Source organism: Dipodomys spectabilis, unplaced genomic scaffold (assembly GCF_019054845.1).
Source record: "Dipodomys spectabilis isolate Male_0828 unplaced genomic scaffold, ASM1905484v1 ptg000669l, whole genome shotgun sequence".
Classification (NCBI taxonomy): Eukaryota; Metazoa; Chordata; class Mammalia; order Rodentia; family Heteromyidae; genus Dipodomys; species Dipodomys spectabilis.
In genome coordinates this window covers 6,008,552-6,032,949 of record NW_024871346.1, presented here as the reverse complement: position 1 = coordinate 6,032,949, position 24,398 = coordinate 6,008,552, and the positions used below count along the sequence as shown (strand labels likewise).

General features: G+C 51.6%; 1 protein-coding gene across 1 annotated transcript in view; it reads left to right on the top strand.

The window, feature by feature from the left end:
• The window catches only part of Ptk7 (protein tyrosine kinase 7 (inactive)), a 57,196-nt gene extending 34,099 nt beyond the window's left edge, over positions 1–23,097 (top strand). Inside the window, exons 2-20 of the mRNA XM_042671982.1 lie at positions 4,309–4,596; positions 5,353–5,455; positions 6,308–6,498; positions 6,594–6,744; positions 7,710–7,858; positions 8,078–8,344; positions 9,031–9,164; positions 9,310–9,445; positions 9,543–9,662; positions 12,019–12,168; positions 12,291–12,441; positions 12,540–12,667; positions 13,996–14,199; positions 14,741–14,896; positions 15,735–15,967; positions 16,786–16,866; positions 20,857–21,008; positions 21,422–21,600; positions 22,267–23,097. Coding sequence (XP_042527916.1) covers positions 4,309–4,596; positions 5,353–5,455; positions 6,308–6,498; positions 6,594–6,744; positions 7,710–7,858; positions 8,078–8,344; positions 9,031–9,164; positions 9,310–9,445; positions 9,543–9,662; positions 12,019–12,168; positions 12,291–12,441; positions 12,540–12,667; positions 13,996–14,199; positions 14,741–14,896; positions 15,735–15,967; positions 16,786–16,866; positions 20,857–21,008; positions 21,422–21,600; positions 22,267–22,427 — 3,134 coding nt within the window. The 3' untranslated portion in view covers positions 22,428–23,097. The remainder of the gene's footprint in view (positions 1–4,308; positions 4,597–5,352; positions 5,456–6,307; positions 6,499–6,593; positions 6,745–7,709; positions 7,859–8,077; positions 8,345–9,030; positions 9,165–9,309; positions 9,446–9,542; positions 9,663–12,018; positions 12,169–12,290; positions 12,442–12,539; positions 12,668–13,995; positions 14,200–14,740; positions 14,897–15,734; positions 15,968–16,785; positions 16,867–20,856; positions 21,009–21,421; positions 21,601–22,266) is intronic.
• The last annotated feature ends 1,301 nt before the right edge of the window (positions 23,098–24,398 follow it).

The window sequence follows — 24,398 nt, the reverse complement described above, 5'->3', positions numbered from 1 at the left end:
AAGGATGAACAAATGCGGCAGTGGTACTTACTGGACACGGTGTTGAAAATGAACTATGCAACTTGTGGGTGAGGATATGAGGGAAAAATTAGGAGAGAATGAGGGCAGGGGTGACATTGTCCAAAAAGAAATACACTCCTGGGGCTGGGAAGGTGGCTCAGTGGTAGAGCGCTTGCCTTGCATGCATGAGGCCCTGGGTTCAATTCCTCAGCACCACATAAGCAGAAAAAACCGGAAGTAGTGCTGTGACTCAAGTGGTAGAGCGCTAGCCTTGAGCTGAAGAGCTGAGGGACAGTGCCCAGGCCCAGAGTTCAGGCCCCATGACAGACAGAAAAAAAAAAAAAAAGAGATGTACTCTTTGCCTCACTTACCTATCATTCCTCTGTACATCATCTTTATAATAACAATTCAAAAATAATTTTTAAAAAGTGGTGTTTTTTTTTTTGGTCGGTCCTGGGGCTTAAACTCTGGGCCTGGGCAGCTGAGGTGGGTGCTTAGAACTGGAAAACGTAAGAGTCACTTCTTGCTGCTACCTTCTCCCCATAGCGATTATGTTGATGTGTGTGTGTGCATATGTACACGATGTACACATGGGTTGATTGGGCCCGGAGCCAGAGAACAACTAAGAGAATGGGCACCGGACTAGCTGCTTGGGGCTGGGGGGGGGGGGGGCGGTGTGGAGAGGAGGAGCATGTATGGAAGTTGGGCTGCTGCTCACTGGCCCTATCTTGGGGGTTTGGGGCTGGAGGCTCTGGCCGGCAGGTGTCTGTATATACATAGCTGCTAGGGAGCTAAGGAAGTGGCTTGGAAAATGTCCTTGCTGGGTACTCGCAACCCAGGCTTTGTTGGTGTCTGGCCTGGTGTAGGCAGATGGCTCTGCCTGCCTTGTTTTTGCCCAGGGGCTTTGTGGGCTGCCGTGGACAAGATACTACTAGGGAGGCAGCCACCTCTGTGTGCACCATCCTGTGTGGGTTTTGATGAATCCACTTAGTCCTCACGTAGCCTGGGTGATAGGCCTGGGACCCCATCTCACAGCAAGGAGGAGGGTGCAGGGAACCCACTTGGAGGCAGCTTCACTGTGCACCATGAGTATCCTCAGTGTAGCTTCTTGAGGACATTTGTAGTTGGGGTGCTGTGTGGTAAGGCTCCCTGGTATGAGAGGGTGAAGCCTTGGGAGGCCCAGGATCCGGTGCGCCACCAGAGAAAGCCTATCCCAGACCCCAGACCTAGGGGGCATCTTCAAGTCTGAGAGATGGGGCCGGAGTGCGCCACCTTGAGGAAGGTACCAGTCATAGCCTTCCTCCTCTGCCATTGCTCTCCTCCACAGTCATTGCCTCCAGCAAAGCTTCTGAAGCCTCCTCCCCTTGTCTCTGCCCTCCTTTCTGAGGGCTACCTGTGACCCTTCTGCCAGATTCCCAGTAACTAGCATGATGGAGCAGGGCATCATCTCCTGCAAGCCGTGCTGATGGACAGACTGGACACACTCCCACTGTCTTCTGAGCAAACACGGGCACCGGTCAGCCTCCAGAGTAAGGAGCCTCATGGTCCAGTTGTTCAAAGAAGGGGCTGGTTGAAGTCTGTAGGCCGCCCTCCCTGCCTTGTGAAACATCTAAAGTCTACCCCAGCCAAGCACTAACCAGGACCTGCTGTGAGCTGACGTCAGGACAGAGGCCCCCGCAGGGCTGGCTTTGATGTTTCCCAGGCCCTGGCTTGGGGGTGCAGGGGGCTCTGAGTGGCAGTCTGGGAATGCAGCATCTCTTACCACAGCGGAGCAGCGCACCCCGGGCCCCAGGAGGAGATGCTGGAGGCCGAGGTGGGGGTTGGTGGGGCAGAGCTGGGGTCCATATGAGCCATGCCAGCTCCTCTGCAGCTCTGGTTTCTATGGCAGAAAGTCTGTGGTTCTGTAACCCCAGGGCCTGTTCTGTCCACCCTTCCCACCCCCAATTGCTCTCTTTAGACCTCTCCCCTGTCCCCTGGGCAGGATCTGAGGCCTTGTTTGACTGGTGAGGAACTTTCTGATGTTAGAATTGCACACTGATTACTCTTCATATTGCGCAAGTCCTGTGCCTTTGAGAATGTCAGTCCTTAGGCGAGAAGGGTGAGCATGCGATCATGTCACAGCAGCTGCTTTTCCTGAAAGGCCAGCTCTGGCCAGGGCACTTCACACTGTACAGCATTTTGGCTCATGCCACCTTGTGTGCAAGACAGAGAGAATTGAGGCACAGACAGTTTGTCACTCGCCCAAGGCCAGACTCAGCTGAATGTGATAGGCTTTGAGTCTGGCCCATTGTAGGTGAACTTAATCACTCCTGTGCGTTGTCCAGGCTCCTGGCTTCCTACCATGTCTGTGAGAGCAGGATATGGGAGGAGGGGGCTTGACTATCGGGCTAGCTAGCCTACACTTAGCTTTTATTTTATTAGTAGTAGGGAGTTTGAACTCAGAACCATGTGCTTACTAGGCTAGACCCTGAGCCACACGTTCAGGCCTTGGCTTTGCTTTTTGATGAGCATCCTGGAGTTCTAGGTCAAGGGCTTGCAAGATTTTAGTGAGTCACATTTGCAGGGGTTCACAATCAGGGGCCTGTCTGTCAGTCTGTGTCATGGGAAGTGTTTGGGCCCATACCTCACTGAGATTATTTCAGTTCAGTCAGCATGAGCCTGGTATTGTCTCCAAGAGGCGTGCCTGCCTGGCAGTGGGGAGGTGGCACCCGTGTTGGGGATCAGATACTTCCGGGCAGGGCTGGGAAGAGTGTGGGGTTAGCAGTTGGCTTCCTTGGGTTGTGGTTCTGGCTTTGCCACACACACACACACACACACATGAGCTATAAGCTCTTGGGCAGATCCTTCATGTTTCTCAGCCTGCCTTCACCCATCTGTCCTATGCGGGGGTTGTATCAGCAGGGGCCGAGCCCCACCCCGGTGGAGCATGTGGAAATGTGTAGGGGAGTGTTTGTGTTGGCACAGCGGCTGGGGGTACTCAGCAGTGCCTGGAGGCAGGTTTCTTAACTGGCATGCTGGGTGGGATTACCTGGCATGGCGGAGAATTGTCCTGCCCAGAGAACCAACAGGGCTCAGGGAGAAGGAGTAGAGTTGCTCAGAGGCCTGTTACTGTATCCAGAGATGGGGGCTGGTATCTCTCGGGAGGTTGGGAGAGGGACAAAGAGCAAAGAGGGACAAAGGGGAACTCCTCACCTGAGCCCAGCCCTGGAGGATCCAGGACTTCATACTGACTTTATAAGAAAACTGCCAAGTTCCCACCTCTAGGAACTTGAGAGAATGAGACCAAGACAAGGCTCTCCCAGCTCGGGATGGGGGAAGGCACTATTAGCCTTTTCCTGCCCACCTGAAGGCAGAGTCTGCTTCTTCTGGGTGATGGCGACATCCTCTCCCATGTTCAAGACCCAGCAGCTCTCGGCCTCTGCAAGGCAGCCACGTGGGCCAGGAACAAAGCCCAGCGTGTTGCCCTTGATGCCACTCAAAGAAACCACCCACCTGCCTGGCCCTGCCCTCCGCCTCCCTAGCATCTGTTGCTAAGTACAGGCACTAGCTCTTCCCTTTGTTCCCACTGGCTACTCACTCCCTTTGTGGCTGGGCCGAATGAGTGTGGTACAGGAGGCTGAATGGCTCCAGCGAATGTTTGCGACAACGTGGCTCACCTCTCACCTGGAGCATGGGAAAGGTGGCATTGGACACGGCTGGATTTTTGAATCTGAGAACATGGAAACCCAAAGCAGCTCCTAGGGGTGCTGGGCTCAAAGGTCATTTCTGTTGTTGGCACCTTGGGCGTGTGTTAGTGCAGGTAATCTTTCCAGGGTTGTCTTGGGGCTAGGATGGAATGTTATGCAATGTCCCGATTGTGGGGATAGTGGTAAAAGGTGCCTGGTTCTCAGCCTGATGTGAAGATGGCTGAGCATCTGGTTGCGCTGGCGTGAAACTGTTTCCCCCAAGGCCTTGTGCCACCAGCCTCAGGGCCCCTTCCTCTTCTTCATTCCCCAGGCACTAACAGCCCGTGCCAACTACTCGGCATTTTTGTGACGACCACCAGACCCTGTTCAGTTGTCCCGTGTCCCCTCCAGACTTGGGGCCCCTTGCTTGAGGGGACGCTTTTTATCGTTGTATCCTGTAGAGCACCCAGCCCAATTCCAGTCCCTCAGCGGACTTGGCAGTTATACCACTGCCCTTCACACCTGTATTTTGGTAACTTCCCATGTACACAGCCCCTTTCTTCCTCCTATGTACTGGTGGCTCACGTCAGGCTTGAGGCTGCAACTCCTCCTGACTCTGCCTCTGCTGTGTCCCCACTGGCAGGTACCCAGGCTGCCATCATCTTCATCAAGGAGCCATCCTCCCAGGATGCACTGCAGGGTCGCCGGGCGCTGCTCCGCTGTGAGGTTGAGACCTCAGGCCCAGTGCACGTGTACTGGCTGCTCAACGGGGCCCCTGTCCAGGACACTGAACGGCGTTTCGCCGAGGGCAGCAGCCTGAGCTTCGCCGCTGTGGACCGGCTGCAGGACTCCGGGGCCTTCCAGTGTGTGGCCCGGAATGATGTCACGGGAGAGGAAGTGCGAAGTGCCAATGCCTCCTTCAACATCAAATGTGAGAGTCCAGGCTCTGTGCCTGGTGCCCCTGCCCGGTCCCTCCATACTGAGTCTAGGGGAGCCCTCCTTTGCCTCAGTCTCTCCTTTTGCCAGTTAAATGGGGCAGTTCTGCTGAGCTCTTTTTGTTCATGTGGAAAAGAAATTAGAGGTTTCCTAACCTCTTTTTCTTTTTTTGATGTTGCACATACTAAACATACACATGCTATAACCGAGGACTCTCAGTACTTCCACAAGTTGGGTGGGTGCACGCGCATGCGCACGCATGTGTGTGTACATTTACATACTGGGGCTTGAATTCAGGCACTGGGTGCTGTCTCTGAGCTTTTTCTGCTCAAGCCTGGCACTCTACCATTGAACCACAGCTCTCCTGGCATTTTGGGGGTTAATTTAAGAGTCTCATGGACTTTCCTGCCCTGGCAGGCTTCAAACCAGGATCCTCAGATCTCAGCCTCCTGAGTAGCTAGGAGTAGCTATTTTTTTGTCCTTTAAGTATGAAGCCCATTTTTTGGCTGGGAACTTTCACAAATGGGAAGCACAGTGACGGTTTGGGGGCGTGTCACGCTTCAGCTGGCGGTGACAGGGTTGGCACTCTATGTGGGACTGCATCCTCAGCCTCAGCTTCTCTGGGCTCTGCTGTGAGCTTGGCGCCAGAGGCTCAAGGTTCCGTGGTTGGCTGCTGCTGGTTCTCCTTTCCCTTGGCCTCGTCGTTCTTGAACCGCTTGGTCCTCAGCTGCCAATGTGGCCTCTGCTGCAGGGATAGAAGCTGGTCCTGTGGTTCTGAAGCACCCAGCCTTGGAAGCTGAGATCCAGCCACATACCCAGGTCACACTGCGTTGCCACATCGATGGACACCCTCGGTAAGGAGCCAAAGAGGGTGGGGCGCAGACAGGTAGGGGTGTCTCCCAGTTCCTAGATTCGTGCACATTTCATTCTGTAACCACTTCCCCACCCCAGTGTTCTTGGCTTCTCCCCAAATGTTCTCTGACAACCGCTTGTGACCCAGGAAGGGCCAAGGTTGTGTAGGCAGTGATCCTGGACTCTGTCCCGGATCTATTTGATTCTGTCCCTGAATTAACGTGTGTTCTTAAGCAAGTCACCTTCCCTCCTCTGCCTTCCATTTCTCTACTTGTGAACAGAGGTGTCTAGTTTGACTCTGGTTTTTATTTTTGGTTCATACTGGGGCTTGAATTCTGGATCTGGGTACTGTCCCTGAGCTTTTTCACTCAAGGCTGGTACCCTACTACTTGAACTCTACTTGTAGCTTTATGGTGGTTAGTTGGAGATAAGAGTCTTATGGAGGGGCTGGGCACTGGTGGCTCACGCCAGTAATCCCAGCTATGCAGGAGGCTGAGATCTGAGGATTGCAGTTCAGACAGGAAAGTCCTTGAGACGCTTCTCTCCAATTAAACACCAGAAAACCAGAAGTGATGCTATGGCTCAAATGGTAGAGCGCTGGCCTTGAACTGAAGAGCTCAGGGACACCGCCTAGGCCCAGAGTTCAAGCCCCACGACTGACCAAAAAAAAAAAAAAAAAAGTCTCATGGATTTGTCTGCCCAGGCTGGCTTTGAATCTGGATCCTCAGATCTCAGGCTTCTGAGTAGCCAGTATTATAAATATAAGCTACTGACATCCCTCTGATTCTGTATGCCCCTCTGCTGGCCATTGAAGTCTCCCCTCTCTCCTGCTGCTGACCTCCTCTTCTCCTCAGGCCCACCTACCAGTGGTTCCGAGACGGGACCCCTCTCTCTGATGGTCAGAGCAACCACACAGTTAGCAGCAAGGAGCGGAACCTGACGCTCCGGCCAGCCAGTCCTGAGCATAGTGGTCTCTACTCCTGCTGTGCCCACAATGCTTTTGGCCAGACCTGTAGCAGCCAGAACTTCACCTTGAACATAGCTGGTGAGCCTGGCATGGGCTGGAGGAGATGAAGCAGAGGGCTGGGAGGGAACTCACCACCCTACCTGCTCACCCCTCTCTGCTTTTTCCTGCCTCAGATGAAAGCTTTGCCAGGGTGGTGCTGGCACCTCGGGATGTCATTGTAGCAAAGAGCGGGGAAGCTATGTTCCATTGCCAGTTCTCGGCCCAGCCACCCCCAAGCCTGCAGTGGGTCTTTGAGGATGAGACTCCCATCACTAACCGTACTCGGTAAGAATCCATCTGGGAGCCTTCCAGTACTGTGACATGTGTTGTGTACTGCACATGCGTGCTTTCCAGAAAGGGAGATGCCATTCAATTCCAGTCACGCATACATTTGTGCATGTAGTGCTTCAGATTTCCAGCAGGTGGCAGTAGAGTGTTTTACAGTTGCAAACCGAGTCCAAGGAAAGGGAAGAGCCTCTGGGAAGGGCTTTTTTTTTCCCCTCCCCATTTCCTACAAACACTCTGAGCCAGAGATGGCTCTACTCCTCGCTTATTTCCCACATGTTTCTTCTGGGGGTAGGGAGAGTAGAAACCCAGGGATAGGAGAGATAAACAGGAGCTAATGAGGTCACAGCCTAGATAAAAAGAAAGGTCTAGGAACACACACACACACACACACACACACACACACACATACACACACACACACACACGCACACACACACACACACATTCATGCTCATACTTTTTGGAAGCAGTAAATGCCTATAGAAGGTGTTGGGAGATTCCAACCCAGCTTTAGGGACTTCTGTCCTTGTCTAAGGACAGAAAGAAAAGCGAAGAATACCTCTGTAGTGCCAGGCATGTCCATGGCCCCTGGGCATGATTCTTTATGCTAGGGCCTAAGGCTCTGTGGACATCATCAGTAGTTGATGTATTTTGGCTGAGGGTCTCTTGTTTCTGGAGCTGGACTCCTTATCTGCTTGGCCCTGCGGAAAGATGGCACCCTTCCATCCTAATAGTTGTACACTGTAAGTTATGCTTTCTCTCACATGCACGGTACATGAGCAAGAGCACGCATCCATGCATCTGCACAGACAGGAGCACACAGCAGCCTGGAGTGTGGGCTTTCTGCCCTCATCCCAGCCCACTCCTTCCTCCACTCTGACCCTGGTGGGATGGGATTCCATTCCCTTCCAGGAGGAGGCCTATGGCCACTTCTTCCAAACAGTGCTCTGTCTCCTCCACAGCCCCCCCCACCTCCGCAAAGCCATGGTGTTTGCCAATGGGTCCCTGCTGCTGACCCAGGTCAGGCCACGCAATGCGGGGGTGTACCGCTGCATCGGCCAGGGGCAGAGGGGCCCACCCGTTGTCCTGGAGGCCACGCTTCACCTGGCAGGTGGGTTCTTGGTGCTGAGGTGTTGCAGGAGAGAGCAGTCCGCGTTGTTGGTGTACAGGGGTTTGAAGCACCGTTGGGGGGCGGGGGAGGATGCTAGAGTTGGAGGGATGAGAGGCAGAGGTTACGGCTGGAAGTTGCCTGGGCTTGCTGTGGGAGAGCATCAGGCTTCATGGGATCCGCAGTAATTGCGCTGTCCACGTCCCACTCGTATCCTTACAGAGATCGAAGACATGGCGCCATTTGAGCCACGCGTGTTCACAGCTGGCAGTGAGGAGCGTGTGGCCTGCCTGGCCCCTCCGGGTCTGCCAGAGCCCCGGGTGTGGTGGGAGCACGCTGGAGTCCGGCTGCCTGCCCATGGCAGGGTTCACCAGAAAGCCCACGAGCTGGTGTTTACCATTATTGCCGAGACTGATGCCGGTGTCTACACCTGCCACGCAGCCAACCTGGCTGGCCAGAGGCAACAGGATGTCAACATCACTGTGGCCAGTGAGTACTTCTTCCCTGAAGCTCGAGAAGATGTGGAGGGGGGAAGCCCAGGGCCCTGGAGGTTTTGAACTCTGAGAGTGATAGAGGTGCCCCTGGTGAGCAAGCCAGATCTTTACTCTGGCTTCTCGGCTACCAGCACCCAGCTAAGACCAGCATTTTAAGTCCTGTCTCTGTTGTGTATTAGCAAATCATCACTACTCCTTGTTTTATGGGTTTTTTTTGGGTAGGTCATAGGGCTTGAACTCAGGGCCTAGGCACTATCCCCCAAGCTCTTTTGCTCAAGGCTAGCACTTCTACCACTTTGAGCCACAGCTCTTTGATGGTTCCTTTGAGATGTGAGGCTCAGGGACTTTCCTGCCCCAGGTTGGCTTCAAACCATGCTCCTCAGATCTCAGCCTCCTGAGTAGCTAAGATCACAGGTGTGAACCACCAGCACCCAACATCATGACTCCTTCGAACCTCTGTTTTCTTAGCTATAAAATGGGTAGAGGAATATATTCCTTGGAGGTTCACTGTGGCAGTAATGGGAGGACGCTGGCATCCAGGTCTTCACTCAGGGCTGACAGCTGCAGTGTCAGCCGAGCCCCCGGGGGTGGGGTTAGAAAGTCAGGGCCCAATGTGCAGTGAGAACTTTCTGGAGATGGGACCTGTTAATCAGCCTTCACTGTTCCCCCTTGTCTCCCTAGCTGTGCCCACATGGCTGCAGATACCCCAAGACAGCCAGCTGGAGGAAGGCAAACCAGGCTACTTGCATTGCCTGACCCAGGCTGCCCCTAAACCCACAGTGGTCTGGTATAGGAACCAGATGCTCATCTTGGAGGTGAGAAAGGCTAGCTGCTTGTGAATGGGGCATTCTCGCGGCTCTGTGCTCACCCCAGAGCCCCGCTGCCCCTGAGGCTGCTTCCAGGAGATGGCGTGGGTTCAGGCATTAATAAGCCAGTCATGCTCGCATCTGTGCCCTGCAGGACTCACGATTCGAAGTGTTCAAGAACGGCACCTTGCGCATCAACAGCGTGGAGGTGTACGACGGGACGCTGTACCGCTGCGTGAGCAGCACTGCGGCCGGCAGCATTGAGGCCCAGGCCCGGGTCCATGTGTTGGGTGGGTTGGGCCAGAAGAAGGAAGGGAGGGAGCAACAGGCCGGGCCTTGGCCTTTCACTGCCTCAATTCTTCCTCTTCTCCCCACCTCCTCCAATAGAAAAGCTCAAGTTCACACCACCGCCTCAGCCGCAGCAGTGCATGGAGTTTGATAAGGAAGCCACAGTGTCCTGCTCAGCCACCGGTCGAGAGAAGCCCACTATTAAGTGGGTACGAGCAGGTGGGTACCGTGTGGGCCCTGGGTGGGGCAGGCAGGACAGTCGACTGGTCAGGTGCTTGGCATCTAAGGGCCAGCAGGGCGTCCAGGACTGTACTGCAGGGTTTGGGAAAGATCAGGGATGATTTTTTTTTTTTTTTATAGTCCAGTGGGGAAGGAAAAAGTAAGGCCCCAGAGGGGTCAGATGGTTGCATTAGGTAACAGTTGTTGCTTTGGTCTGCACAGAGCTCGAAAGCCCTGCTTTGTAACACTAATGGTAACTTGACAGCGCTAGAAAATTTTGGGAGGAAAAGAATGCACAGACCCATTGTGCATCATCTTTGAGGGGGTGTGTCCTGTTCTTTTTCTATCAATCTTTTTGTTTTTGTTGTAATACAACTTTTTTTTTTTTTGTCGGTCGTGGGGCTTGAACTCTGGGCCTGGGCGCTGTCCCTCAGCTCTTCAGCTCAAGGCGAGTGCTCTACCACTTGAGCTACAGCGCCACTTCCGGTTTTCTGGTGGTTTATTGGAGATAGGAGTCTCACGGTCTTTCCTGCCTGGGCTGGCTTTGAACCGCGATCCTCAGATCTCAGCCTCCTGAGTAGCTAGGATTACAGGCGTGAGCCACCAGCGCCTGGCTGTAATATAACTTTTCATTTCTTAAATTTTGCATAAGACACAGTGTGTGTGTGTGTGTGTGCGCGCGCACACACATGTGTGCATGCATGTGTGTGCATGCCTGCGTGCTGGTATTAGAGCTCTTTTGCTCAAGATTGGTGCTCTGCCACTTGATAGCTGCACATCTAGTTTTTTAGTAGTTAGTTGTAGATAAGAGTCTCATAGACTTCCCTGCCTGAGCTGGCTTCAAACCGTCATCCTCGGATCTCATCTTCCTGTGTAGCTAGGATTACAGGTATGAGCCATTTGGTACCCAGAACTATATTGTTTATAAAATAGTTCTGTGCCTCAAACCCAACTTTGTGCACCTTTGTGCATGCTAAGTAAATGGGCTACCAGAGTTACAATCTTAGTTTTTTGTTTTTTGTTTTTGTTTTTTTGGACAGTCATGGGCCTGAACTCTGGGCTTGGGCGCTATCCCTCAGCTCTTCAGCTCAAGGCTAGCGCTCTACCACTTGAGCCACAGCACCACTTCTGGCTTTTTCTGTTTATGTGGTGCTGAGGAATTGAACCCAGGACCTCATGCATGCAAGGCAAGAGCTCTACCACTGAGCCACCTTCCCAGCTCCCAGAGTTACATTCTTATCTCAACTGCATATCAATTCATGTTTTTTTTCTCTTTTTTGTTTTTTCTTTTGAGACAGGGTCTCAGCTATGTAGGCCATTTGACCTACAGGCGTGATCCACCAGCAACTAACTATATATTCTGTTTTTGAGTATTGCAATGCTACCCAGTGATTGGATTAACTGCAATCTACTTAAATATTCCCTAAGTGTTAGAGATTTGGGTTATAAACCACCTTTCTCTCCCTCTCCCTCTCCCTCTCCCTCTCCTCTTTATTTCTCTCTCATCCCAGGGCTTGAATTCAGGGGCTAGGCATTGTCCCTGAACTAGGATTACAAGCATGAGCCACCAGTGCCTAGCATTCTCTCTTTTTGTGGGTATTTCCTTACCCCCCCACCCCCAGATTTAAGTTTATTTTCTTTGAGAAGGAATCCCAGAAGTGGAATTGTGTATACAGGGGTGTGAACATCCTACAACCCTTACACATTTGCAGTGGGAATGACTGTCATGTCATGGATTCTGCAGAGGACGTGAGCTTCCTCTGCTCAGCTCTGTAAGCCCTTTCTGGGTGAAGAGTACCAGGTGGATCCAAAGGCTGAGATGGTGGCAGGGAGAATTAGTTGGCTCTACAAGTGAGGAATAACAGGAAGTCCTTGGCTCAAGACCAAAAGTCCAATTAGGCAGAAGCCAAATGTTGCATGGAAGCACAAGGAGGTGAGATTACAACAGTAGAAAAGAAGTCAATAATGGGGTACCACCTGGCTCAGGAGTCAGCCCTTACCTGTGGGTAGCCAGAAATGCCCCCCCTTTTTTTGTTTTGTTTTTTTGGTCATGGGGCTTGAACTCTGGGCCTGAACTCTGTCCCTCAACTCTTCAGCTCAAGGCTAGCACTCTACCACTTGAGCCATTGAGCCACTTCCAGTTTTCTGAGTGGTTTACTGGAGATAAGACTTTCCTGCCCAGGCTGGCTTTGAACTACGATCCTCAGATCTCAGCCTTCTGAGTAGCTAGGATGACAGGTGTGAGCCACCGGCGCCCAGCACCCCTTGATTTTGAGCAGGGGTTCATGACTGAGAGCCTTGAAGCCACTGATAAAACTGTCGTGCATCTCACAGTTCCTTCCCATTGCCCCTGCAGATGGGAGCAGCCTCCCCGAATGGGTGACAGACAATGCTGGAACGCTCCACTTTGCCCGAGTGACCAGGGATGATGCTGGCAACTACACGTGCATTGCCTCCAATGGGCCACAAGGCCAGATCCGGGCCCACGTGCAGCTTACTGTGGCAGGTGTGACCCTGGCGGAGCCCCGAGGCCAGGACTGGCAGGCCCAGGGGTGAGGGGAGCAGCCGCTTACCCCTTGCCCTCCCCTGTTCACCACTCCCTGCCCCTTGTTGGTCTTTCCCATGCAGTGTTCATCACCTTCAAAGTAGAGCCAGAGCGCACCACGGTGTACCAGGGCCACACGGCCCTGCTGCGGTGTGAGGCCCAGGGAGACCCTAAGCCTCTCATTCAGTGGAAGGGCAAAGACCGCATCCTGGACCCCACCAAGTTGGGACCCAGGTAGGGCAACCTCTCTTCTGTCCCCACCTCCACTCTCCAGCAGGCGTGGCTCTTTGGGAGCTGGCCCTTGGGCAGTGCTGTGGCTTTTCTCCTGGTAGGATGCACATCTTCCAGAATGGCTCCCTGGTGATTCATGATGTGGCCCCTGAGGACTCTGGCCGCTACACCTGCATCGCGGGCAACAGCTGCAACATCAAGCACACCGAGGCTCCCCTCTATGTTGTGGGTACGGGCTGGGGAGAGGGGGTCCTACAGGAAGTGGTGGGCCTGACTTCTTATCTCACCTTGCACCCGTCTCTGTACAGAGATGACAGTTAAAGCATGGTCACCATGCTACCACACAGTCTTAGATTCCTTGCTCAGAGCTGGACAGTCACTTCTTTTAACATTCTATGTCTGGGATATGAGTTAGGTGTGTGGGGGGGGAGGTATTCTTTTCTTCAAATGCTTTCTCCTGCAAATTTATGAGAGGGGAAGATATATCTTAGCTCATGGCTTCAGTCTGTGATTGTTTAGACCTGGTGCTTTGGGCCTGTGGCATAGTATACTACAGAAGAAACATGTAGTAGAGGTCCATTCACCTCGTGCCTGGAAAATGAGAGGGAGATAGCTGGGATCCCAGTGAGCTAGCTTCTCTCCCTAGGCCCCACCCCAATGAGCTGACTTCCTCCCATTAGGCCCTATCCCAAATGTCCTCACTTTTTCCTGCTAGGCCCAACCTCCTAAAGGTCCTACCACTTCCTAGTAGCATCACGGCTGAGACCAAGCCTTCAACACATGGACTTTTGGTGAAAGGTGGGATGGAGAACATTCTAGATTCATATAATAGGAAGGCAAGGTGCCTTTGAGCTGGAGGGCCAAAGATGATGTGGAAGGTAACAACAGGTCTTGGTCTAGGCCTTTTCTACTAACCAGCTCTATGCTCTTAGAGAAATTCATACTGTCTGAAACTATAAGATGATTTAGCAGGATTGTTCTCCTAACAGTGAGCTATGTAGAAGTGAGGTAGTCAGGTCCCTTTATTGAAACCAAGGGTGAATGTAGGAGTTGGGAGGCTCCTGTGTAGTTTCTGTAGACTGTCGCTCACCTGATAACTCATGGCACCTCTCTCTCCTGGGCCATTGAGAGCTCGTAGGCTAGAAGTCCTTTCCGAAGATAGGCTTTATTGTACTGGACAATGACTGGGATTTTAAACTGGAAGCTCCTAAGTGCTTCTCTTCAGAGCCAGCTTGCAATTATTAATTCCCTTAGGAATCTTGCTAAATAATGGGGAGTTTATGGTGGCCTGATAGCTTTTTACATTTGTCCCATGTCTTGGATTCTGACGGACAGCTGGCTTGGGAATCACTGGCCTCACCTTAAAACCCACCTTTGACCTCAGTGGGGGGTGAAGACCTGCTGACCCCTGTGACGGGGTCCACAGTGAAGGCCGTGGTCCTCCCTAGGTCTCTGACAATTAATCATTGAGTGTCTAGTGATCGTCATGTATGTGCTGCGGGTTTAGTACTGAGAGAGAGCAACCCCTGCTCAGACCTATGGGTGTGTCTTCTTCAGACAAGCCAGTGCTGGAGGAATCAGAGGGCCCAGGCAGCCCTCCTCCCTATAAGATGATCCAGACCATTGGACTGTCAGTGGGTGCTGCAGTAGCCTACATCATCGCTGTGCTGGGCCTCATGTTCTATTGCAAGAAGCGTTGTAAAGCCAAGCGATTGCAGAAGCAGCCAGAGGGCGAGGAGCCAGAGATGGAGTGTCTCAATGGTGAGCCCCCTCACCTACCCCCCTACCCCCTCACCCCCACTCCAGGAGGAAATGGAGCCTTGTGTGTAGAGAGCCCCTCCCCATGGGCAACTGTTGAATTTTTTTAAATGGCAATATTCTAAGGCCTGTCTCACCCTCTCCTCCAAACTCCATTTTTTTTTTTTATCCTGGGGCTTGAACTTAGGGCCTAGGTGCTGTCCCTAAGCTTGTTTTGCTCAAGGGTAGTGCTCTACTACTTGAGCCATAGTTCCACTTCTGGCTTTTTGAGATGTTTAATTGAAGGTAAGAGTCTCATGGACTTTTCCTACCTGGGCTGGCTTTAAACCGTGATCCTCAGATCTCAGCCTCCTAAGTAGCTAGAATGACAGGTGTGAGCCACCAGCGCCCAGCTCAGACCCCATCTTTGTAACAGTGGGATGAGCACTTCCATGTAGCACTGAATGGACCAAGTTGGCAGGTGTGGGAGAACAGGGGATCGAACTGAGGTCCCAATGCTGACCAGAGTGGCGTCTCACTGGGATATTGCTGTCTCCTCTTGCAGGTGGACCTTTGCAGAATGGACAGCCCTCCGCAGAGATCCAAGAGGAGGTGGCCTTGGCCAGCTTGGCCTCTGGCACCATGGCCTCCAACAAGCGCCACAGCACCAGTGACAAGATGCACTTCCCTCGGGCCAACTTGCAGCCCATCACCACCCTGGGTATGTTGCCATGGCTACGGGGGCCCTTACTTCACTGCAGGAGAGTACCGCCTTGAGGCCCGGTGAAGTGCTGGTGGCTGACTGAAGTCCGTGAAACCTTGCCTATTAGAGATGGTGGAACACAGGTGGAGGTCTCTGCCAGGTATTCCCTATACCTCGGTCACCCCTCCACAGGTAGTGTCGTTCCTGTATCCTGCCTGTATCACTTCATGTTTTTATTACATTTGACTCCCTTTTTGAAAAAGACCAAGGTTGGCTTTGTTCTAGGAGAGAATGTGAGAAATTATAGGTTTGTGACAGTTACAAATGTTCCTGTATGCTAGGAAAAAAATTTAATTATTAATGCATGTTTATCACGAGCCACTCAATTCTCATGTCAACCACTTCCTTGGGAAATGCTTTTACTCTGATTTTTTTTTTTTCCTTCTTTTTGGTGCTGGTCCTGGGACTTGAACTCAGGGCCAGGGTGCTGTCCTAACTTTTTTCTGTTCAAGGCTGGTACTCTACCACTTAAGCCATACTTCCACTTCCAGCTTTTAGGTGGTTAACTGGAAATAAGCATCTCATGGACTTTACTGCCCAAGTTGTTTTTGAACCATGATCCTCAGATCTCAGCTTCCTAAGTAGCTAGGATTACAGGTGTGAATGCCAACACCCGGCTTCCTGTTGGAGCCACGGAAGCTCACAGACCCAGGACTAAAGTGGGCCTGGGTGGATATGAGGGGCAGGCGTACAGCGAAGCCCCCTTGTTGTATCAGAGGCCATAGGCTCCGCCCTCAGTCAGCAGTTTCCTTGCCTGGGTGAAGGCAGCTGGCTGATGGGAGACCTTTACCCACAGGGAAAAGTGAGTTTGGGGAGGTGTTCCTGGCGAAGGCACAGGGCCTGGAGGAGGGCGTGGCAGAGAGCCTGGTGCTTGTGAAGAGCTTGCAGAGCAAGGATGAGCAGCAGCAACTGGACTTCCGGAGGGAGTTCGAGATGTTTGGGAAGTTGAATCACGCCAACGTGGTGCGGCTGCTGGGGCTGTGCCGCGAGGCCGAGCCTCACTACATGGTGCTGGAGTATGTGGATCTGGTACGCTGTGCGCCAGCAGCCTATAGATGGTCAGCTGGGCAATGTGCTGACAGGGAAGGGGAGGTCAGAGGCTGTAAAACTGTGGAGGTCTTTTGTATGGGTGCCACTCCTAGGGTTTGCTCAATGCCTGGGTGCTGTCGCTGAGCTTTTTACTCAAGGCTGGCACTCTGCCATTTGGCCAGCTGGAGATGAGAGTCTCATGGACTTAACTACCCTGGTTGGCTTCAAACCAGGATCCTTAGAACTCAGCCTCCTGAGTAGCTAGGATTATAGATGTGAGCCACTGCACCCTACTTTTTATTTACCTGCAGTTGATCTCTCGTGTCTGTGTCTGGGAATTGTGCCTGAGTTCTTTCCCTTCGTACTCCAGATATATTCAGGTTGTCCTTCTGACTGGTTTTCTTTGGTGTCTTGACTTTTCTTCCAAGGGCTTGTCAGCACTTGAGAATAAGCTTGTCAGAACCTGGCTGGTCTGTCTTTCTTCTCCTTTCCTCTTCTCTATCCTTCCTTACTCCTTTCTTCCCCCTACCTAGTCCTTTCCTGGCCTGTGCTGGCATCTGCTTCCAGCCTTTTCTTCTCCACCAGCTTGTCATTGCCAGGGCCCTTCCTCTTCATTTCCCAGCTGCTCTAGGCCCTGACTCCCTTGGTTCTCAAACTACTGCTTGGCAAGTCTCCCTGGCCTGGGAGCGGGCTGGGTGGGCATCAGGTCAGGGCTTTTCACTGCCTACTGGCCGGGGCTCTTCAAGTGCTTGCTTGGTCTGATGCTTTAGGGCCCCTGGTTGAGTTCTGCCTTGACAGAGGCTCGGCTCTTCCCTTAGGGAGACCTCAAACAGTTCCTGAGGATTTCCAAGAACAAGGATGAAAAATTGAAGTCACAGCCTCTGAGCACCAAGCAGAAGGTAAGAACAAGATGGAGGAGTGGGGAGGAGGTTCCTGAGGGTAGGTCAGGATCAAGGACACTCTAAGGGGCCAGGCCCTCTGGTAAGTACTTCGTATGCTAATTATCATCTTAGTCCCTGAGATAGACTTTGCTTCTCCCCATTTTCTGTGCAAAGTATCTGAGGCTTAGAGAAATGACTTGCCCCAGTTGTGGAGCCTAAAAGTAGCCTTTTATTGTTATTGTTCTTGTTGTTGTTGTTGTTTTGGGTGGTGAGGCTTGAACTCTGGGCCTGGACGCTGTCCCTGAGCTCTTTAGTTCAAGGTTAGTCCTTTACCACTATGAGCCACTTCCAGTTTTCTGGTGGTTAATTGTAGATAGTCTCACGGACTTTCTTGCCTGGGCTGGCTTTGAACTGTGAACCTCATATCTCAGTCTCCTGAGGAGCTAGGGTTACAGGCACAAGCCACCGGCGCCTGGCTTAAAAATACCTTTTTGCTATTGTGCATTGTCCTGCCTTTGCGCAGGAGCTTCCTGTCAGAGGCACCTGCTTGCCTGCAGTGAGTGTTAAGCAGAGATGCAACAAGCACTGAAGTCTGGGGACTGCTGGGCCAGCTTTCTTCACCCTCAGTTGGAAGGCCATTCTGTGAGTGGGCATCGTTGGGCACTTAAGGTGCAGTGGGGAGATGAGGTAAATGAGGGGACGGCATTATAGGCTTAGGGGTTGAAGCACAACACAGGAAGTGAGTGGGAAGCATAAGAGACATGGAAATCATCTAGGTGGACAGACAGCTGTGGTTTCCTGGTAGAGAAAGCCATTTGAGTTCAGTTCTCAAGGACCGGAAGTAGTTGAATGACAGGAAGGGGAGGGCTCCTGAGAGAGGACTCATACCTTGATTTCTGTGGCTAGGACAGGGATATAGGCTGATAGCTTAGAGTAGGGGTACATGCCTTTCTCTAATTGCAGTATTCCAGATGCAGAGGCAGTAAGATCCAGAGTTGGAGGCCAGCCTGGGTTGTGTAGGCAAGGGAGGCCTTGTCTCAGAAAATGAACAAGAAAAACAAGACAAATTGGCAGGAAGGAAGTTAGTTACTTCTGTCACGTGACCTGAGATATTCTGATTGAAAGTCATTACCACCACCACCACCCCCCCTTTGCTAAGTATCTTGCCCATGTTTTTTTTTTCTATTTATAGTCCTGGCTACTCAGGAGGCTAAGATTGAGATAATTAGTGTTTCAGGTCAGCCTAAGAGGGGGGAAAAAAAGTCAGACTCCCATCTCAACAGAAGATGCTGGGTATGGTAGCTTGTACCTGTCATCCCACCTAGACAGAAATCATAACTAGAAAGATAAGGATCTTATCTGGGCAAAAAGTGAGACCCTGTTTTAAAAATTAACCAGAGCAAGCCATGTGCCGGTAGCTCATACCTGTAATCCTAGCTACTCAGGAGGCTGAGATCTGAGGATCATGGTTCAAAGCCAGCCTGGGCAGGAAATTCCATGAGACTCTTAGCTCCAATTAACCACCAGAAAACTGGAAGTGGCACTGTAGCTCAAGTGTGGTAGAGCACTAACCTTGAGCTGAAAGCTGAGGGACAGCATCCAGACCCAGAGTTCAAGCCCCACAACGGACCAAAAAAAAAAGCAGAGCAAAAAGATCTAGAGACTTGGCTCAGTGAAAAGTGCCTCCCTAGCAAGCATGAAGTCCTGAGTTCAAACCCCAGTTCTAACTGCCAACAAAGAAAGGAAAGCCAGGTCCTGAGAACTGGCATGACTGTAGGTGATGCCCATTAGAGAAGCTGCTAAGATGATGTCGGAAGACTGAGGCAGGCAGAACGGTGACCTGCGCCTGCCCCGTGGATCATCTGCATGACAGGCAGGGGCAGGAACCGCTTCACACATCTGGAGGGCCATGTTGTATGCAGTCTGAGGCCATGGGAGAAACAGAAAACCCATTGTGAGACCAGCTCAGCAGTGTCACAATGGGTGAGCAGGTCTTGAGCAAGCCCTTGGGTGTCAAGCTGGAAAGGAAGGGGGATGGGGGTGGCCTTTCCCAAGATCAGGACTCTAAAGCAGCATTTGAAATTTAACCTAGTGACCATCTGAGGGCATCTTGCCCAGTATCAAGGAAACCCTTCATGGGCTTGGGTCTACCAGAATTCCCCTTTCACTTAGCCCAAATCTCCAGAAGCACTGCTTCTCTGGAAAGATATCAAGTTAGTCACCACGCCAAGTCCACTCTCTTCTGTTTCCTTTGAGTAGCAGCAGATTGTTCAGCTGTGCGCTGGCTCAGAGGGAGCAAGCCCAGTGAGGGCATGTGGCCAAAGCCTGTGTCTATTAGTACAGACAGGACGGAATTACAGGTGTGAGCCACTAGTGCTCAGAAAGCAGCAAGTTTTAGTTTTGTACTTTAAAGAGTATAAAAGGTGCTGAAGATGTGGCTCAACACAAGGCCCAGAGTTCAAATCCCAGTACTGCAAAAAAAAAGGCATAAGAATGGTTTGAGAATCTCTTACAAATCTTCATCTGGATTGACTTTGTATTTTACCCCATTGGGTGGCTGGCTTTCGTTCTTTCTTTCTTTCTTTCTTTCTTTCTTTCTTTCTTTCTTTCTTTCTTTCTTTCTTTCTTTCTCTTTCTTTCTCTTTCTTTCTCTCTCTCTCTCTTTCTCTCTCTCTTTCTTTCTTTCTGTCTTTGGGCTTGAACTCTGGGTCTGGATTCTGTCCCTGAGCTTCTTTTGCTCAAGGCTAGCACTCTACCACTTGAGTCACAGCACCATTTCCGGCTTTTTCTGAGTAATTATTGGAGATAAGAGTCTCACAGACTTTCCTGCCTGGGCTGGCCTTGAACCATGATCCTTAGATCTTAGCCTCAGAGTAGCTAGATTTACAGGCATGAGCCACCAGCACCTGCTTATCCTGTTCTACTTTTATGTCTATAAGTATATTATTATATTTAAAGTTTTTTCTGAGGGACTGGGAAGGTGGCTCAGTGGTAGAGCGCTTGCCTTGCATGCCTGAGGCCCTGGGTTCAATTCCTCAGCACCACATACGCAAAAAGAAAAAAGCCGGAAGTGGCGCTGTGGCTCAAGTGGTAGAGCGCTAGCCTTGAGCTGAAGAGCTGAGGGACTGCACCCAGGCCCAGAGTTCAGGCCCCACGACCGGACCCCCCCCAAAAAAAAAGTTTTTTCTGAAAAATTGAAAATAAGTTAATGACAGACTTGAAGTTTTGCAGTGAGATGGATGTGTGTAAAGCAATGTGACATTGGATCTTGGCTTGTATTTGATCACCAGTGATGTTGGGCACTGCCCATGTTCTTATCTTTACCCTCCACAATTGCATTATGTGGTGGGTGACTTCTCCCTTCTCTCTTAGGAATCCTGAGATTGACTCTATATACCAGAAGAAATACATAGCATGCCAATGATTTAGCCAGTGATTTCCATGGGTCCCAGGGACCCCTTTTCTTTTCTTTTTTTTGGGGGGGAGGGGTCTGGTTGTGGGGCCTGAACTCTGGCCTTCAGCTCTTCAGCTCAAGGCTAGCGCTCTACCACTTGAGCCACAGCGCCACTTCCGGCTTTTTTCTTTTTGCTTATGTGGTGCTGAGAAATCGAACCCAGGGCCTCAGGCATGCAAGGCAAGCGCCCTACCACTGAGCCACCTTCCTAGCCCCACCCTTAGCTTTTCTGTTTGCCTCATTTGCGTGTGTGTCTATGCATGTGTGCTATTATTGGGGCTCGAGCTCAGGGACTTGAGTTGTCGCTTGGTTTTTTTCTTTCAAGACTGACATTCTACCACTTGAGCCACACCTTGACTTCTAGCATTTTGCTGATTAACTGGAGATGAATCTCATTAATTTTCCTGCCCACGCTGGCTTTGAACTGCAATCTTCACATCTTAGCCTCCTGAGTAGCTAGAATTACAGGCATGAGCCTGGATTAGGAAACTGTCAGGTTAGGTGACCCTAACCCCAGCCTTGGGCTCTTCTGACAGTCCCCTTTCTCTCCCCAGGTGGCCTTGTGCACCCAGGTGGCCTTGGGCATGGAGCACCTATCCAACAATCGATTTGTGCACAAGGACTTAGCTGCTCGCAATTGCCTAGTCAGCGCCCAGAGACAGGTGAAGGTGTCGGCCCTGGGTCTCAGCAAGGATGTATACAACAGGTAGAAGAGCCTAGGTGTGGGTCCCCACTCCTTCCCTAAGGGTGAGGGGCAGATGGCAGATATGGTTGAGGGTGCAACAACAGATGTGGCCCACTTAGTTGACACTGGAGGGGTCAGGAGGGAGGGTGCCTTTCCATCTCTAACCCCAGGTGCAGCCAACTTTTGGTAGGAGGTCCAAATCCCTGATGCCTAAATTTTCTCCAGTGATGACAAAACATAGCCAGGCCCTGGTGGCTTACTGCTGTAATCCTAGCTACTCAAGAAACTGAGATCTAAGGATCACAGGTCAAAGCCAGCCTGGGCAGACAAATCTCCATGGAGACCCAGCTCCAAGGAGGGCCAGGAATGGAGTAAGTCTGGCCTCCAGGCCACGGCCCCATGCACTTCCCTCCTGTGTTGCATCTCTATTGCAGTGAGTACTACCACTTCCGCCAGGCCTGGGTACCGCTGCGCTGGATGTCCCCGGAGGCCATCCTGGAGGGTGACTTCTCTACTAAGTCTGATGTCTGGGCCTTTGGTGTGCTGATGTGGGAAGTGTTCACCCATGGGGAGATGCCCCATGGAGGGCAGGCAGACGATGAAGTATTGGCAGGTAGGCATTGGTGTTCCCAGGGGATGATTCTCTCTCCCTCTCCCCCCACCTCCCTCTGTCAGTGCCCACGCTGGTATTTAGGAGATACATAGATAGCGCCACTCCAATTCTCAGAACACTGAAATGTGGGCTGGGACATAGCTCAGTGGTAGATTGCTTGCCTAGCATGTGTGAGGCCTTAGGTTCCATTCCAGTAATGGGGGGAAACATAAATAAAAGAGAGGTATTCACTAGACGTTATGTTGAAAATGAACTGTACAACTTACGAATGGGGACAAAAGGGAAAAAGTAGGAAGAGCAAGGGAAGGGGTTACATTGTTGAAAGATGTACTCTTTATCTGACTTTCATAACTGTAGCCCCTCTATACATCACTTTTACAATTTTAAAGAAGATACAGAAGTGCTTTCATGCTGGTTGGCCAGTAGTCCTGTCCCAGCTGTTCTAATGTCTGGCCTCGGCTCCTGCAAGAACCTCCCCTAAGCTTGGAGAGGATAGTCACCCCCGTTTGGTTACAAGATTCTGTGTACTCTGAGTCAGTGCCCACCTGTCACAGCCACACCCCAGATCGCCCCTCACATGGCTGCTTGTGGGATCTTTAGGCTTCACCGGGTATGTCAGGTCAGTAAGTATTTGGCCTGACTCTCTGTCTTCTGTCCTCCCTACAGATTTGCAGGCTGGGAAGGCTCGGCTCCAGCAGCCTGAGGGCTGTCCTTCAAAGCTGTACAGGCTGATGCAGCGTTGCTGGGCCCTCAGCCCCAAGGACCGGCCCTCCTTCAGCGAGATCACCAACGCCTTGGGAGATGGCCCAGCAGACAGCAAGCTGTGAGGACGGAGCCCAGTAGGCTGTGCCTCAGGACATCTGAGGGGAGCCTGTAGCATGACGGGCAAGATCCCTGTCTTCCTCCTTGGCCCCGGGGTTCCTGCCAGAGCACAGCCGGTGCTAAGGTCTGGGCAGTGCCTGGGCTTGTCTCTTCCTCCCCTTCAACCCTTGGACAGGCCATTTCTAACCCAGACTGGGTTACTAGGCTAGCCTTGGGCTGGGCATCTTTCTCTGCCACCCCTTCCCTCATCAGGGACAATATGGGAGCCTCAGGTAACCCCAACTTCCGGCCAGGTCAGAACTTCTTGGCCTTCTTCCTTTTGGCCAGGTCCAGCTCTGCCATTCATCTGCCGACTTTGCCTAGGAGGGCTAGGCTGGGGATGAGCTGGGTTTGGGGAGTTCCTTCATATACTCAAGTACTAGGCTAGCTCTGGACATACAGGGCCAATGGGCCTACCTGGGGGGTCTAAACCAAGATTGTGGAGGATACAGCAAGTGAGTCCTCCCCTTTGAGGCTTGTGCACACTAATCCAGACCTAGGCCTTCCCGTGCCCTTCCCTCCTTTCCTCATCCTAAGTGCCTGGCAGATGAAGGAGTTTTCAGGAGCTTTTGACACTATATAACCCGCCCTTTTTGTATTGTATGCACCACGGGCGGCTTTTATATATAATTGCAGCATGGGGTGGGTGGGCATGGGGCGGAGGGGTGGGCTCTGGGGAGATGGGAGAGTGGGCCACCTCTGCTCTCACTTTTGTTGTTTCGGGTTTTTGTTTTGTTTCTGTTTTTTTTTGGTTTTGTTTTGTTTTGTTTTTTGGTTTTGTTTTTTTTTTACACTCGCTGCTCTCAATAAAGAAGCCTTTTTTTTTTTTACAACCTGTTTTTGAGATTCATTCTCTGCTTTTGTTCACAAATGTTGTTCCGTATTTCTCCTCGCGGGTTGGAAGGGGCCCTGTGCCTTCATGGAGTCCGGTGGGCGAGGGGACTACCCAGTCGGTAGATACTGGTCCTTCCCTCCAGTTCATAGGTGGTTGAGAGTATGTTCCTATTTTGCAACCTAGTGAGAGCTGCCAGCTGCTGGCTGCTGCCTGGTCTGGTCCTCATGCTCAGGTAAGGAGGGGTGGCGGGAAGACAGGTGACACTAGGCTTGGAGAAGGGGTTAATAGCAGATGCAGGCTTTCAGACCCTTTAAAAGTCTAATAAGCTGCTTGTAATCCCAGCACTTGGGAGGCAGAGGGCAGAAGATCAAGAGTTCCAGACTAAGCCAGCTCACATCTATAATTCTAGCCACTCAGAAGGCTGAGATAGGATCGCAGTTCAAAGCCAGCCTGGGCAGGAAAGTCCATGAGCCTCTTTTTTGGGGGGGTCAGTTGTGGGGCTTGAACTCTGGGCCTGAACACTGTCCTTGAGCTCTTCAGTTCAAAGCTAATGCTCTTCCACTATGAGCCACAGTGCCACTTCCAGTTTTCTGGTGGTTAATTGGAGATAAGAGTCTTTCAGACTTTTCTGCCTGGGCTGGCTTTGAACTTTGATCCTCAGATCTCAGCCTCATGAGTAGCTAGGATTACAGGTGTGAGCCACCAACACCTAGCCCTAAGACTCTTATCTCTAACTACCAGAAAACTGGAAGTGGGACTGTGACTCTAAGTGGTAAGAGTGCTTGCCTTGAACAACAGAACTCAGGGACAGCACCCAAGCCCTGAGATCAAGCCCCACCACTATACTTCCACCCCTCCCCCCAAAAAGTTCCAGACTTGTCTAGGCAGTATAGCTAAACCCTATCTAAAAACAACTATAAGGAGTACAAACTCTGGGAAAGGGCTGGGATTATGGCTCAATGGTAGACCACTTGCCTAGCATTATCAAGGCCTGGGTTTGGTTATCATCACACCAAGAAAAAAAGACTGGGATAGAGAGGAAGTTGATGGATGGACCTGAGATGTGCTTGGTGTCATTGCTACAGGACCTACAGCCCCTCAT